At 27.9% G+C, this 12629-nt stretch overlaps 1 protein-coding gene across 2 annotated transcripts in view; it reads right to left on the bottom strand.

The window, feature by feature from the left end:
- Positions 1–1105: 1105 nt before the first annotated feature.
- LOC113401991 (protein rolling stone-like) overlaps positions 1106–12629 on the bottom strand; it is a 234273-nt gene continuing 222749 nt past the window's right edge. The window contains exons 2-5 of one of the 2 annotated variants that reach the window (XM_064220619.1): positions 9292–9632; positions 7015–7125; positions 6373–6568; positions 1106–1487 (exon numbers count right to left, since the gene is read on the bottom strand). In XM_064220619.1, coding sequence (XP_064076689.1) covers positions 1292–1487; positions 6373–6568; positions 7015–7125; positions 9292–9604 — 816 coding nt within the window. In that variant the 5' untranslated portion in view covers positions 9605–9632 and the 3' untranslated portion in view covers positions 1106–1291. Of the gene's footprint in view, positions 1488–6372; positions 6569–7014; positions 7126–9291; positions 9703–12629 lie in introns of those variants that run through there. The other variant, XM_064220600.1, reaches the window with a different exon arrangement.

Raw genomic sequence — 12629 nt, 5'->3', positions numbered from 1 at the left:
AATCACAAACTATTTAGGTACAAACTTGATGCTTACAAAACGATGAAATCTAATTATCAAAATCTTAGGAATATATTTTAATATAGAGAAACATGTATACAAGCCTGTAAAATATCAAGGGGAAAAATCTTTAAAAATCGTTTTATTATTCTTTAAGTTGATCGCTAACACACCAAATTTCAATATAAACTGTAAGCTATGAACAGAAAATTATGAATTACACTATCAAAATTATATGACTAAAGTCAGATATTCTGACTAAAGTCATTGCAGTAAACTGCAATGTATATAAGACTAATATAGATTTATTCGCTTACGAAGGCGCGCCCCTCCACATTAAATATCAAGATAACTTAAGTGTGCGTGTAACGATTAAGAGTAGAGACAGCAAAATAAAAAAAAATATGTATATTTGTTTCCTTCATTTTATTAATATTTAAGCACACACGCACCTTCGTTAGTAAATAGATTTATAAATAAGTTTAAGTACAACATCTGAACATAATAACTACAATAGTTTCATTATCAAAATCGCAGCTCCTTTTATAGGTTAGTGACCTGTACTTATAGTATATACATATATAATTTCTATAAATTCAGCGGATGATATGTTTCTTAATATAATAAAATGGCAAATATTTTAACTAATAGTATTAATGAACTAAGATAAACATCACAGTAATACTTTTTATACAAATTTAGTACTTATTAGGAGAAATGAACACCAAACAGATAAAAAATTCACACTATACATACATCCAGTAAAATTTTAACAGCATAGGGTTTTATTTAATCAGCAGGTACTTAAACTGGTTACCAATGTTGTTTTGAAAATGATAACCAGTTTTATAATTAACATAATGCTATAAAGTTCATTGTCGATAATATATGTGTCAATCAGTCGTCAATATCAACTTCTATTTCAAGGGTGAACGGTTTGACACTTTTGAAAACACTCTGGATTAATGTTTACTAACGTTTATTTGTATTATTTTATTTATCTGAGTCAACAATATTCATTCCTTCAGAAACTATTATATAGAACAGTTCTTAGGAAAATGTCACTTTGATTGAGAATAAACAAAAAAAAAAAAATGTTATCTGTCGTAATTATCGTCCAATAAATCTTTTATTGTTCCTTATTGACCGTATCAACTACGATCATTTAAACACATAATTTCTATCAACATTGTTCGTTTGTTGAATCACTGTCCTTATAATATTCACTACTTTTAATTTCGATCGGATAAAGTCTACACCATCACTGGCGTCTAGCGTATTAACAGCGTATCTAGGCTTCGAATCCATCGTTGTACTCTCCATTTTTGTCGATAAAGTACTTCCTGATGATGAAGTCGCGCGCTGAAGCCACGACGACCGTTATTATATGCATGAGAGCCAGGAACAATGCCGTCAAAGTCACTACCACTAGTGTTTGAAGAGGTTTTGACCAATCGATTACCGGGTAAATGAACGCGTTACCCCACCTGCAAGGAATATTTACTTCTTTAAAATAATATAATGATTCTTACATTGTATAGGTAAAATTTTATTGTATTTTGAATTAGTATGCAGTACCATCTCTAAATGATCGGATTAATTATAATATTCACCTTGACGTAAGGATAACGTTACGAATAAGAAAGAAGGTCACATTCTCAGTAGATGACTTAACAAATTATTTTTCTTTAGTTTATCACCTCAATTTTTTCATAGTCCACGCATGCATACTTGAACCAAATATAATAATTTGATATAATTATAATATATTATTTTAATACAGTAATATGTAAATGGTAGGTATAATTGTAGTAATTAAATTATGGGGAACTCGTGAAAAAATGAAACGCATCTACGCAACGAGCTATTCATCTCTTTGGTTAAGTATTATAATAAACTATCAAAGGTTTTTTTTTATTTGTTTTAAAGCTCTGTTATAAAATAGCCAAAAAAGTCAAAGTTAAAAATCTTTATTCAATATAGGTGCGTACATTTGTTCGTGGATAATCAAAAATCTATCCAGTCAATGTTTTGCACTATTTAATGTAAATTAATTTGAACATTAATTGATTTTGTTGTTAGGCGAACGTTTACCTTGTCTTAAGTCTCTGAGATGTCCCGGAATGTTTTGTAACTGACTTTAAAATGGAATTTCACCATTTGACAGCGGTAATTAAGATTACAATAATAGTATATTTTAACAGTCTCTTTAACACATTTAAAAATATGTTAAATTATTTGAGTATGCGGTTGGTTTTACCTTAACCTGATTTGAGTTTTTTTACGAGATACATGTCTTTTTTTATATTCACCACTAAACGAAATCTCAATGCTAAATTATTCATAAGCGTACAATCATTAATAATCAATTAATTATGTGTAATTTTTGTAATAACTATACTGCTTTATAAATAAAATAATTCCAATATTTAAAAAAACCTTTTAATTTTTATAGTTCTTCTTGTTTAATAGTCGTAGCTAGTAAAATGTTATTTAGTTCGTATGTCCGATTACCAAACTTTGTAGCAGGATGGTAACGTGTAGTAATATCCACCAGGGTTTATTTTGATTGTAGAACTATTTATTTCAATACGGTGTAATTTCTTATTTTGTCTTATAATTGAGTCGATTTCGTAACGATGACCTTGTCACAGGGCTGCCCCGCTGCTTTAATTATTAACTTTTGTCAGATATAATTTAACATATTTTATTATCGTTTATGCAATTAGTTTTATACTTTATTATTCTTAATAGATTTATATATTAGCGTATTGTAATATTAACATTATATACTCACGTTTTTACGAGATCGTAAATTTCAAACAGATTGTATTGTTTAGTTTCAAAATGTTTATAGGTACGTAGGTAATTTGCATATATTTCAGGAATTAATTTTGTGTCCTCAAGTAATATTTTGCGTCAAATAAAAATATATAATTAAATGTCACTACATTTCAAACTCAATAAAATGTTTATATGTTTTATATGATTGATTTATTAATTTACACAATGTAAATATTTGATTTTCAAGTAAAATTTAATGATTACGAAATGAGTTTGACTTTGACCTTGTTTATATTTATTATTACTTTTTTTATCATTAAAGTAAAGACTTTAGTTAAAATTAATGATTATTAAGTAATATATATTAAAATTTCATATATAAATATATATTATAGATTTTCATTGAAATGGCAACCCTATGAAATTACTATGGTATAGGTCAATGGCGGCTAAAGAAACAAATTATGTTTAATATCCAATTTTTGAAAGTTGGGCAACGATATTGTACAATCTAATAACACACGCCGACTACCTGTATGTTAAGGTTATACGTTTACGAATTGGAAATTTGATTATTCGAATAATTATTATATATTAAGAATAATAGATTATTTCACTCAATAGCATTTCATTACTTTTAAAAGACAATGTTTTTATTGGTTAAGTTTAAAGTGTAATAATTATGAAGTTTTACTCTAGCTTCATTTTACTTTATAATGACAATAATAACGCCGAGTTGTTGGATTTATAAGTATTTATATATTCGGTGTTTTTTATGAAGTGTTCACAATTGTATTGCTTAGACACAGAAAATATAATTTAAAAGGTTCTGTCGTCGTTTCTTTTTTAAATTATAAATTTAACTATGAATACATCATACATATATTTATAGTTATGAATTAATGAAATTGATAAATGATTTTTAAAGTTCAAACTATGCCATAACCACAGTTCAATGACGTATACACAATAAAAACTTTTTAAGGTTATAAAAAAAAATAATTTGTTTTTAATGTTTTGTTAAAATGCAAACCGAGGTTTGGATTAGCGTATATTTTCGTAGTAACTAGTTATATGTTTTAGCAATAAACACCAATCTCTTACTACCTATTTTGGCCTAAGTTGTATATATTTACGTATTAGTAAAGTCGTTAAACGCAAAGGTCTCAACAAATATGCGCAATTTAAACTTTGTTTGATTTATACGATCAAATACGAACGATGTCCTTGTTTATTGACAAAATGACTATATATGTGTGAACAGCGTATCTTTTGTATCTTGTCTAATTTGCTTAACCTTCAGAGAAGAAAGGATGTCTGATAATATGTCAAGAACCCTTAAGTACTTATGATTTAACTGAAATGTAATTTTAAAGCAACTACTAAAACTGATACTAAATGTATAAATAACTGACTACCGGTCCTGGTTTCGCACGGGTAGACTAAGTACCTGCCTGAATAGATCGAATAGAAAATACAAAGTTTTTTTTTATGTTATAGGGATAAGAAACTTCGCGGGCGCAGAACAACTAACTAAAGTTTCATCACAATTAGATCTATGGTTTATCAGCGGACAGAGGACAAACAAAACAACATTAGTTTTTATTTCTATAGATGTAAACAAAGAATACTCATCATAATAACCTTTCATAGTGTCAAGGTCTAAATGTTTCGTTAGAAACTAATTATTAAGACTTAAGTATTTTCACTATTAGCATCTCTGACATTTACGAAAACGGATACAGGGTTCGTAAATGCATAAGTAGATAATAACGTACGAGGTACATAGCTAAAATGCTAGTAATCAATTTAAGAGATTATTCAAATGTTGCCTTTAGGCACAAACAGCCTAAAGGCTGTTTTGCGGAGAAGTTTCGTAATTTAATAATATACTTCTAAAAAAATTGTAATAAATACATGAATAATAAATAAATAAATTATGAATTCGAAATTGTTAACAAAGGCTGCTCTATGATAGAGTCAAGATCTAAACTATTTTTTACAAAAACAGATTAAAGGTTTTGATTTGATTTGAAATATTTATATACATAGTATAAATGACTACTCAAATTTATTGAACTAATATAATAAATTTCAATGAACATTAATTGTATTTAAAATTTGTTATAATTTCTTTATAAACTGGTAGGCCTTAATATTTTCTTAATGTTAATCGAGAGTTGGACATTCTATAACCAGTTTTATATTCACTTTTAAGGCTACCTAATTTCGTATGTTAACTCTGAGCTGTTAATGATATATAACATATTATTTGTCTCAGTAAGATTTATTTATATTAATATCTAGCAATATATATAATATATATATATATTATGGTATTGGTTGGCGGGCGAGCATATGGGCCACCTGATGATAAGTGGTCACCACTTCCCATAGACAAAGGCGCTGTAAGAAATATTAACCATTCCTTACATCACCTATGCGCCACCAACCTTGGGAACTAAGATGTTATGTCCCTTGTGCCTGTGATTACACTGGCTCACTCATCCTTCTAACCGGAACACAACAATACAGAGTACTGTTATTTGGCGGTAGAATATATGATGAGTGGGTGGTACCTACCCAGACGGGCTTGCACAAAGCCCTACCACCAAGTAAAACAAGAATTACAATACAAGAATATAAATTACGCTTGTCAGTTGTTACAATAATTGTCTAAATCATAAACGGCAAATAATAGTCTAAATTAAAACTGCGAAGCCTAAATTATAAATATAATAATAGTCAAAATTATATATATCTATTAAAAGTCTATAATCTTACCTAAAACGCATTGTATCTGTTCGTATATTTATTCAAAAACATCTAATAATTTATTCGTATACTTTCATTCCACAATAAACAAATATACTTTAATAATATTTTGCAATTTGCTGAGGCGAATAAATTTAAATGTAATTAATTTAATTTATTAAGCAACAGTATATAATATTAGCTTACTTCGTTATTGTATAGTGTTAAGTATCTAATGTATTTTGGTTACATATGATAATATTAATTTACATTTTTAATTTTCACATTAAACCGAGATGCAGATACTCGAAGGTGTAAACCATTTTGCTTTTAACATTAACAGTAAGTCAATAATTTTATTAAAATATTTAAGATCAACAAATTAAAAATAACATAAGTTCAATTGCATTAAGCATTAGGCAATAGTATGTACTTCTATAAATAACTATGTATTACTTTTATTTTATCAACTAATACATCGATATTCGTTTTTATTCTTTAAATATATGTACATTTCAGCAAAATAATTGTACTTCTGACATTTTATATATTTAGAATCTATTTTATTTTGAGTTGAAAAAGATCTAATTTCATGTCACACTACTTATTAATCGGGAAACTTAAAAAGTTAAAAGGAAAGTATATTTTTAAATAAATTGTATATATTTTTTGAATCTGTATAAAATACTATTCTAAGGATAAATAGTAGTAGTACTATTTATAATATACATATAAATATGTATATATAATCTTTATTTTTTAGGTGATATGTTTCGTTTGTTTGAGATAATTTTGTGTACAAGTATGGAAATGTATTTAATACATAAAACTTACGGGTCAAGTCCTCCAGCGATGAAATATGCGACGCTGAACAGCAGGTAGGCCAGTGCGAAATACAAAGGCTGCATTATATGTAGTAACCGACTTGGATGCGTCGAGAAGACGAGTTCGACGAACATTAGTCCTGAATTCACGCCGTGCAGCATTATATCCAGGATCGGATTTGGAGCATAGTTAATTTTTTTCCCAGCTGTAAAAATTGCAATTAAATATATTTTAAAGTCTAAAGGTATGAATCATTAAATGGGTGGGGTTCGAATTCAGCTGGTATAATTTTTGTGTAAGAGGTAGAGACTAATATTGTGGATAGAATAATTTCAATTATGCTTTTCGATTGCTTATAAAAGGTTATGGGTTACGATGACAGATAAGAAATATCTCATAGATATTTACAAGGACGGAATAAAGCTTAGTAAATAATGCAGAGCTGAGCGGAGGTGATAAGCCTCCGTCCACAACAAATTGAATACACCGGTGTATTCAATTTGTTCTTGTCCGATAATCGAAGCAACATCGGGCGTGTTCAGTACTTGTTTAAATGTGTAATCTTAACGTGGTTTTTTATCTATAGATATTTATAAATGGAAATCTTTGTGAATTACTATAAAGATTTTATTAAGCATTAGAAGTACATACGGCCTCTTAAAACTGCCCAGTAGAAGAGTGTGATAAGAAATGCCACGGGCACAGTGATGTTATAGAGCACCCAATATGTTTTTACAATCCAAGGCATTCCCTTTGCCGAATCTGAAATTATATAAAAATACATGTTCTATACAAACAATACGTTTTATTTGTTAGAATACGTATACACAATTGAACATACGGTATGCTTGACTTTTATAGAATTGAACTTCTCAAAAATTGGTGAGAAACCTTCATATCATGTGAACGCAGACTTTTTAGGTCAGCGTTGATTAGAAAATGTTTGTTGCCTTAAAACTAATTATTGTAGTACCTAAGTATGTGTGTAAATAGCGAAGTACACTCATTGGTATGTCACAAGGTCGGTGAACCCATTTGATATAAATAAATATCCAGGATTTCAATAAAAAAATAGACTTTTTGAAAAAACGCATTACGTTCGGTAGTCTACTATTTATTGAGACAAAAGAATACATAACTTTTTTAAATCAATTTTACTTTGAGTGGAAGACAGTTAAAATAATAAGTTATTTTGGAAGAAAATAGAATATAAACATATGAAAATGGTTATTTTTTAAATATACATATTCTATCAAAAAAAGACCTTAGACAACACTTTTTGTGAAAAAATATATTTATCTCTTCAATATAGATAGCGCTAATATAAGAGAAAAAAAAGCTAATTACTTAACCACATTAATATATAACTAAACTATCCGGAAATTATATGGTATTCGGTTTCTAGCTAAGATATTATTTATATTCTCAGAATAAATGAATAATTAAGTTTAAAGTTACTATAGTGTTAATTTTTAATTTATTAGGAATACATTGCTGTCACATGAACAGCTGCTAATATTGCTACATGAATCGAACGATCATTTAAATGTTTTTAATATAAGGATAACACTTTTTTATTTGTTTATTTCAATGCTAGTTTTTCTAACGCACGTTTATTCTGTACCGAAAGTCACAACAATTCAATTTTCCACAAGGACAAGGTAATCCTCACCTCGATCGCGCCTTATTTATGACTTAATTAAACAACACAACAGGCATTTTATGATATAGCATGGCGTAAGTTTTGTAATACATGATGTTTTAAAATAGTATAAAAAATCTATGGACTTTTCTACGAAACTGATGTACAATTGTAGATAATGCCACATGATATATAATCTGATATATAAAATAAGTATTTATTGAAAATAGACGCACGTAGGCGACTTTAGAGTTTCGTTATTGCATTCATGATATATTAAAAAGTATAAGTTGATCTTTCGACATAATTATGTTCTACGACGATCTTAGTTGCATGTTAGTCATTTATTTTATTAGATTCAACATTTCAGGGTCACCGACTATTTCATTTGGAATCTTGACGTGTTGATGAATGCAAACTAAATCTATAATAATAAATACCATACCAGGTCACGTACTCCTAGTATTTTCTTTTATTAACGTAAGGAAATATTCGTATTGTTTTGTTATTATTAGTAAATATTATTTTTAGTATATAACTTAAATTAAAGATTTTTGTAAGGATGAATTGTGCTTTAATAAAATATTTCTTAAAAAAAAATTAATGAAATTTTAAGCTTTTCCTTAGCACGATAAATTATGTTTATTTTAATTTTAATAATATTATAATTCGTTATATTCATTATTTTGATTAAGACACGAATTTTATCTCTAAGATCAAAATCGTTTAACTAATACTTATTTTTAATAAGTAATCTTACCTACCTAATAAGGTCACCTTTTTGCGTTATACATTGAATATATTATACATCCTATTGCATGGTTAATAGTTATTAATTATTAATAAATAATAATGCAGATACAGGTTATTTTTAAGTAACCATAGTGCATATACTATTATTAAAGTGATATTCTGTTAAAATAATACTATAATAGTTCGATATAAATAAACATTCTCATAATGTAAATCAAAAATAACGTAATAAATTAGTATGTTGTTTCAAATTAGATTAATGATTTTCTGTATGTTGCTGCCGGGATTAATGACACTATGTGCCAATCGTTTATATTTTGTGAACAGAATGGGAGCGCGAGCTTGTGCTATTTATGTGCTGCAAGAGTGTTGCTTGAGACGGGTGATCTTTGATTTGATGAGTTAAACCTCTATAGTACAAATTAAACAGGTCATTGTTAAACTTCTACAATAGCTGGATACTTATTTATATCACGTTTTAAATACGAGTATGTCACAAATATTTTTTAGTTAAATTATTAAAAGGGTCTTACCTGATAGACTCTCAGGGTTTTTGTTGACAACGACAATGATGCCAAAAAGAGACTCGAGGAAAATCAGAATAAGTCCCCAATGAGTCATGTATAGTAGGAACTTTTCTCGAGGTCCCCAAAAGTAAATCGTTGACCAGGAAATGATGATAACAGTCCATAGGAAAATCGGCACTCGCCAGTAAAGAGGCGATATCCTTCGGCTCCAACATCTTCGGAATATTTCTGGCGATTCATTTCCTTCCTTAAGCGATGCGGTACAACAAGCGTAGAAGTTTGCTGGCGCTTCTTGTTTCCAATTTTGTACCTTTGCCATTTTTTATAAAAAAAAAGTATCACTTGCACTTGAAACTGACGTCTTTAATTTTTAATAGTCTATATGTTATAAAATTTACTTCTTTGCCTTTTATACCTCTGTGAACAAATAAAATGTTTTTTTCAAAAAATTTAATTGTATCAACGAGAAGTACACGCATACACATCAGTAATCCATCATAACCTTCACCGAAATATAAAAAATTGGCTAAGTTGAATATGTAATACACTTGAACGACCGTGAAAAATGAATTATCGTGTCAGAGCGTCGTCTAGAGTATCAGGTCCAAGTCAATCGTTTACAATTCTTATATTCGATAGACTTTGTTGTTGTATGAATTATATCGCTATGAAAGGTTATTGGAAAAAAACTTAAGCACAAAAATCAAGGCTAACGTCACATTTGTTTTAATTATATTTACGCAAATTTAAAATCGAACATATTATTTTCATTTTTGTATATGTTTTTAATAAGCGATAACTATTTTGCATGAATGGAAGGAAACGTATTGTTCTCTTTGATATACAAAAAACCTTGTTCTGTATGCATTTACATAATCATAAATATATTATTATAACTTACCAGAAGTTCTTTATTAGAGAGAAAAATATTGTGTATTATTCGTTTTGAAAAATTCTGATTTATTAATTGCTCGAAATAATTATATAGTACGATGACTTTGTAGATTGTAGTAATTATTTTCCAAGTTCACCGCAGAATATAACGATTACAATTAAATATCACAATACGTTTCGTGTGTTTTATCTAAGTATTGCTAGCACGCTAGTTTTTAATTTATTGTATTATTAAAATGTATGGGAATAGGTTTTTGCCTTTTATTACGACTTCAATGCAGTAACTATTCGAATTTATTTACTACTTCCTTCATCGTTTTAGGAAATAAGGTAGTTAATTTAAAGGCGTTTTATATCGATCTTATCATTGAATTTTGATTGAGGTTCATTCAACGGATTGAGCTGAAATTTTGCACTCATAGCTTTAATAGATTTTTAGTACCTTTACGTATTTTTATTTGTTTTAGAAAATTTATATTTTTTTAAGATAAACGAAATTACACAACAGATTTGTTCTAATGTTTTTATTTTAATTTAAATTGTAATTCATAATTCAATTTGACTATTTGCAATTTAAGATCGAAATATTAAAAATTATAGTTTGTAAATACGGTAAAGTATTACGACGACCTTTAGACACGTGATTACAATTAAGGATACAGTCAAGTAAACTAACAATTTTATGATTATTAATAATTTTAAAAAACTATTACAAAGCAACAAAAATAAAAACTAAAGATCAGTCATTGAAGATTTACTACAGCAGTATTTTATTTATTACAGTTTCTTGTTGAGGATGTCCGTTCATCAATTTTTTTCAATTACGTTAACAAGTGATAAGATTTATTTAAATACCTTTTTATTTGGTTTCCCTCATTACATATTGCGTGTTCATGTAAAATGTAGGTTGATTAATCGATTCACGGCTATAGAAATCGAGGAAAATGACCTATTACGCTTTGAGGATGCGAGTATGCAATGAGTTTTGAGTATTCTTACGGGTGGAAAATAAATACCATTCCAAACATATACAGAATTACCAAAATATATACGTTCGCTGTAACATGCGATTTCGTTCGTGTTTACGTGTATGTAAATTTATTTTTAACAATCTTTGAGACAGATACTGCATTATTTTTATGTGTGCCAAATGTCACTCGTAATGTTTGATTAATAAAAATTAATCACTTATTTTTTTTTGTAGACTCTCTTCATACTTCACAAATATTCGTTTAACTATTTTTCAACCGCGGCTTCGTCCACATATTGGGGAGTCGATCGTAGATTTTAGTCATAAAAAAATCGAACTTGCTTTATACTAAATCTCATCAAATCGGTTCAGTGGTTTAGCCGTTAAAGGGTAACAGATAGAGAGACAGGATTATCACATACTAAAACATTATATATATATAAGTTACTTATATGCGCGTTAAATAACGTATGCAAGTGTTTTTTGTTCATCCTATTTATTTAGGTAAAGCCTGGAAGAATGCCAGTAAGACGCAAAACCAAATGCACCGCATATAAATTTCGTTGGCAAAGTACTAATGATTTGAATGATGCGACATATGCAAAATAAACAGCTGGTTTGCTTTAGAAATTAAACTATATCGTTTTTCAATGTATGTATGTAGGTAATAGTAGCCGAATTTTATAAAGAAAATATAATATCGGCACTGACATAACATAGACTGATCAGTGAGTTGGTACATTAATAATTTACAAAAGTATTTTACTTTGGTAAATTATTATTAAAATATACAGTATGGTAAATTATATTGTTATTAAATAAGTATACATAAAAGTATTATGAGCATAACTTTGAGAAAAAAGTCAATGTTACATTACCGAAATAATCCTATTAATTATTTAAAGGTAAGTAAGTATGTATTTTTGTTAAAGGTCGTTATAATTTATTAATAATTACAATAAAAAAATTAAACTCAAATATTATTAAACATAAATAAAGAAGTATAGACACTGCAAAAACTCGAAATTAAAATGAGTTTAATTTAATTCCTTGTTTATATTGTCGGTATAGTCAACTTTAAGGTGATTAATAGCATATTTAGGGCATAGCTTACAAGGGCCAAACAATGAAAAATTGCTGGCACAGACCATGCAATAATAAGACAAATATGTTGAATACGTAGTAACCTACACTACGAAATATATAAAGCAAGAAATGTATGAATGGATCCATTTTCCGAGGAACTATTGTGTTGTTAAACTTAAATAAGATATTTCGATATTTGAACTGAAACCACTGTGTAAAAAACCGTTTAAAACATGTATTATTTAATTAGCCTGTTCTTTAATTGTATTTTAAAATTGTCTTTTTTTATTGTTTATATAAATAAATTGTACAAATGTGCTTAAAAAAATGATATTTTGCCATTGGAAAAAAATCATATTATATAAAAAAACATAAGTATATGTAATAAGTTATT

This window comes from Vanessa tameamea, chromosome 2, assembly GCF_037043105.1.
Source record: "Vanessa tameamea isolate UH-Manoa-2023 chromosome 2, ilVanTame1 primary haplotype, whole genome shotgun sequence".
NCBI lineage: Eukaryota > Metazoa > Arthropoda > Insecta > Lepidoptera > Nymphalidae > Vanessa > Vanessa tameamea.
This window is presented reverse-complemented; position numbering and strand designations above follow the sequence as displayed.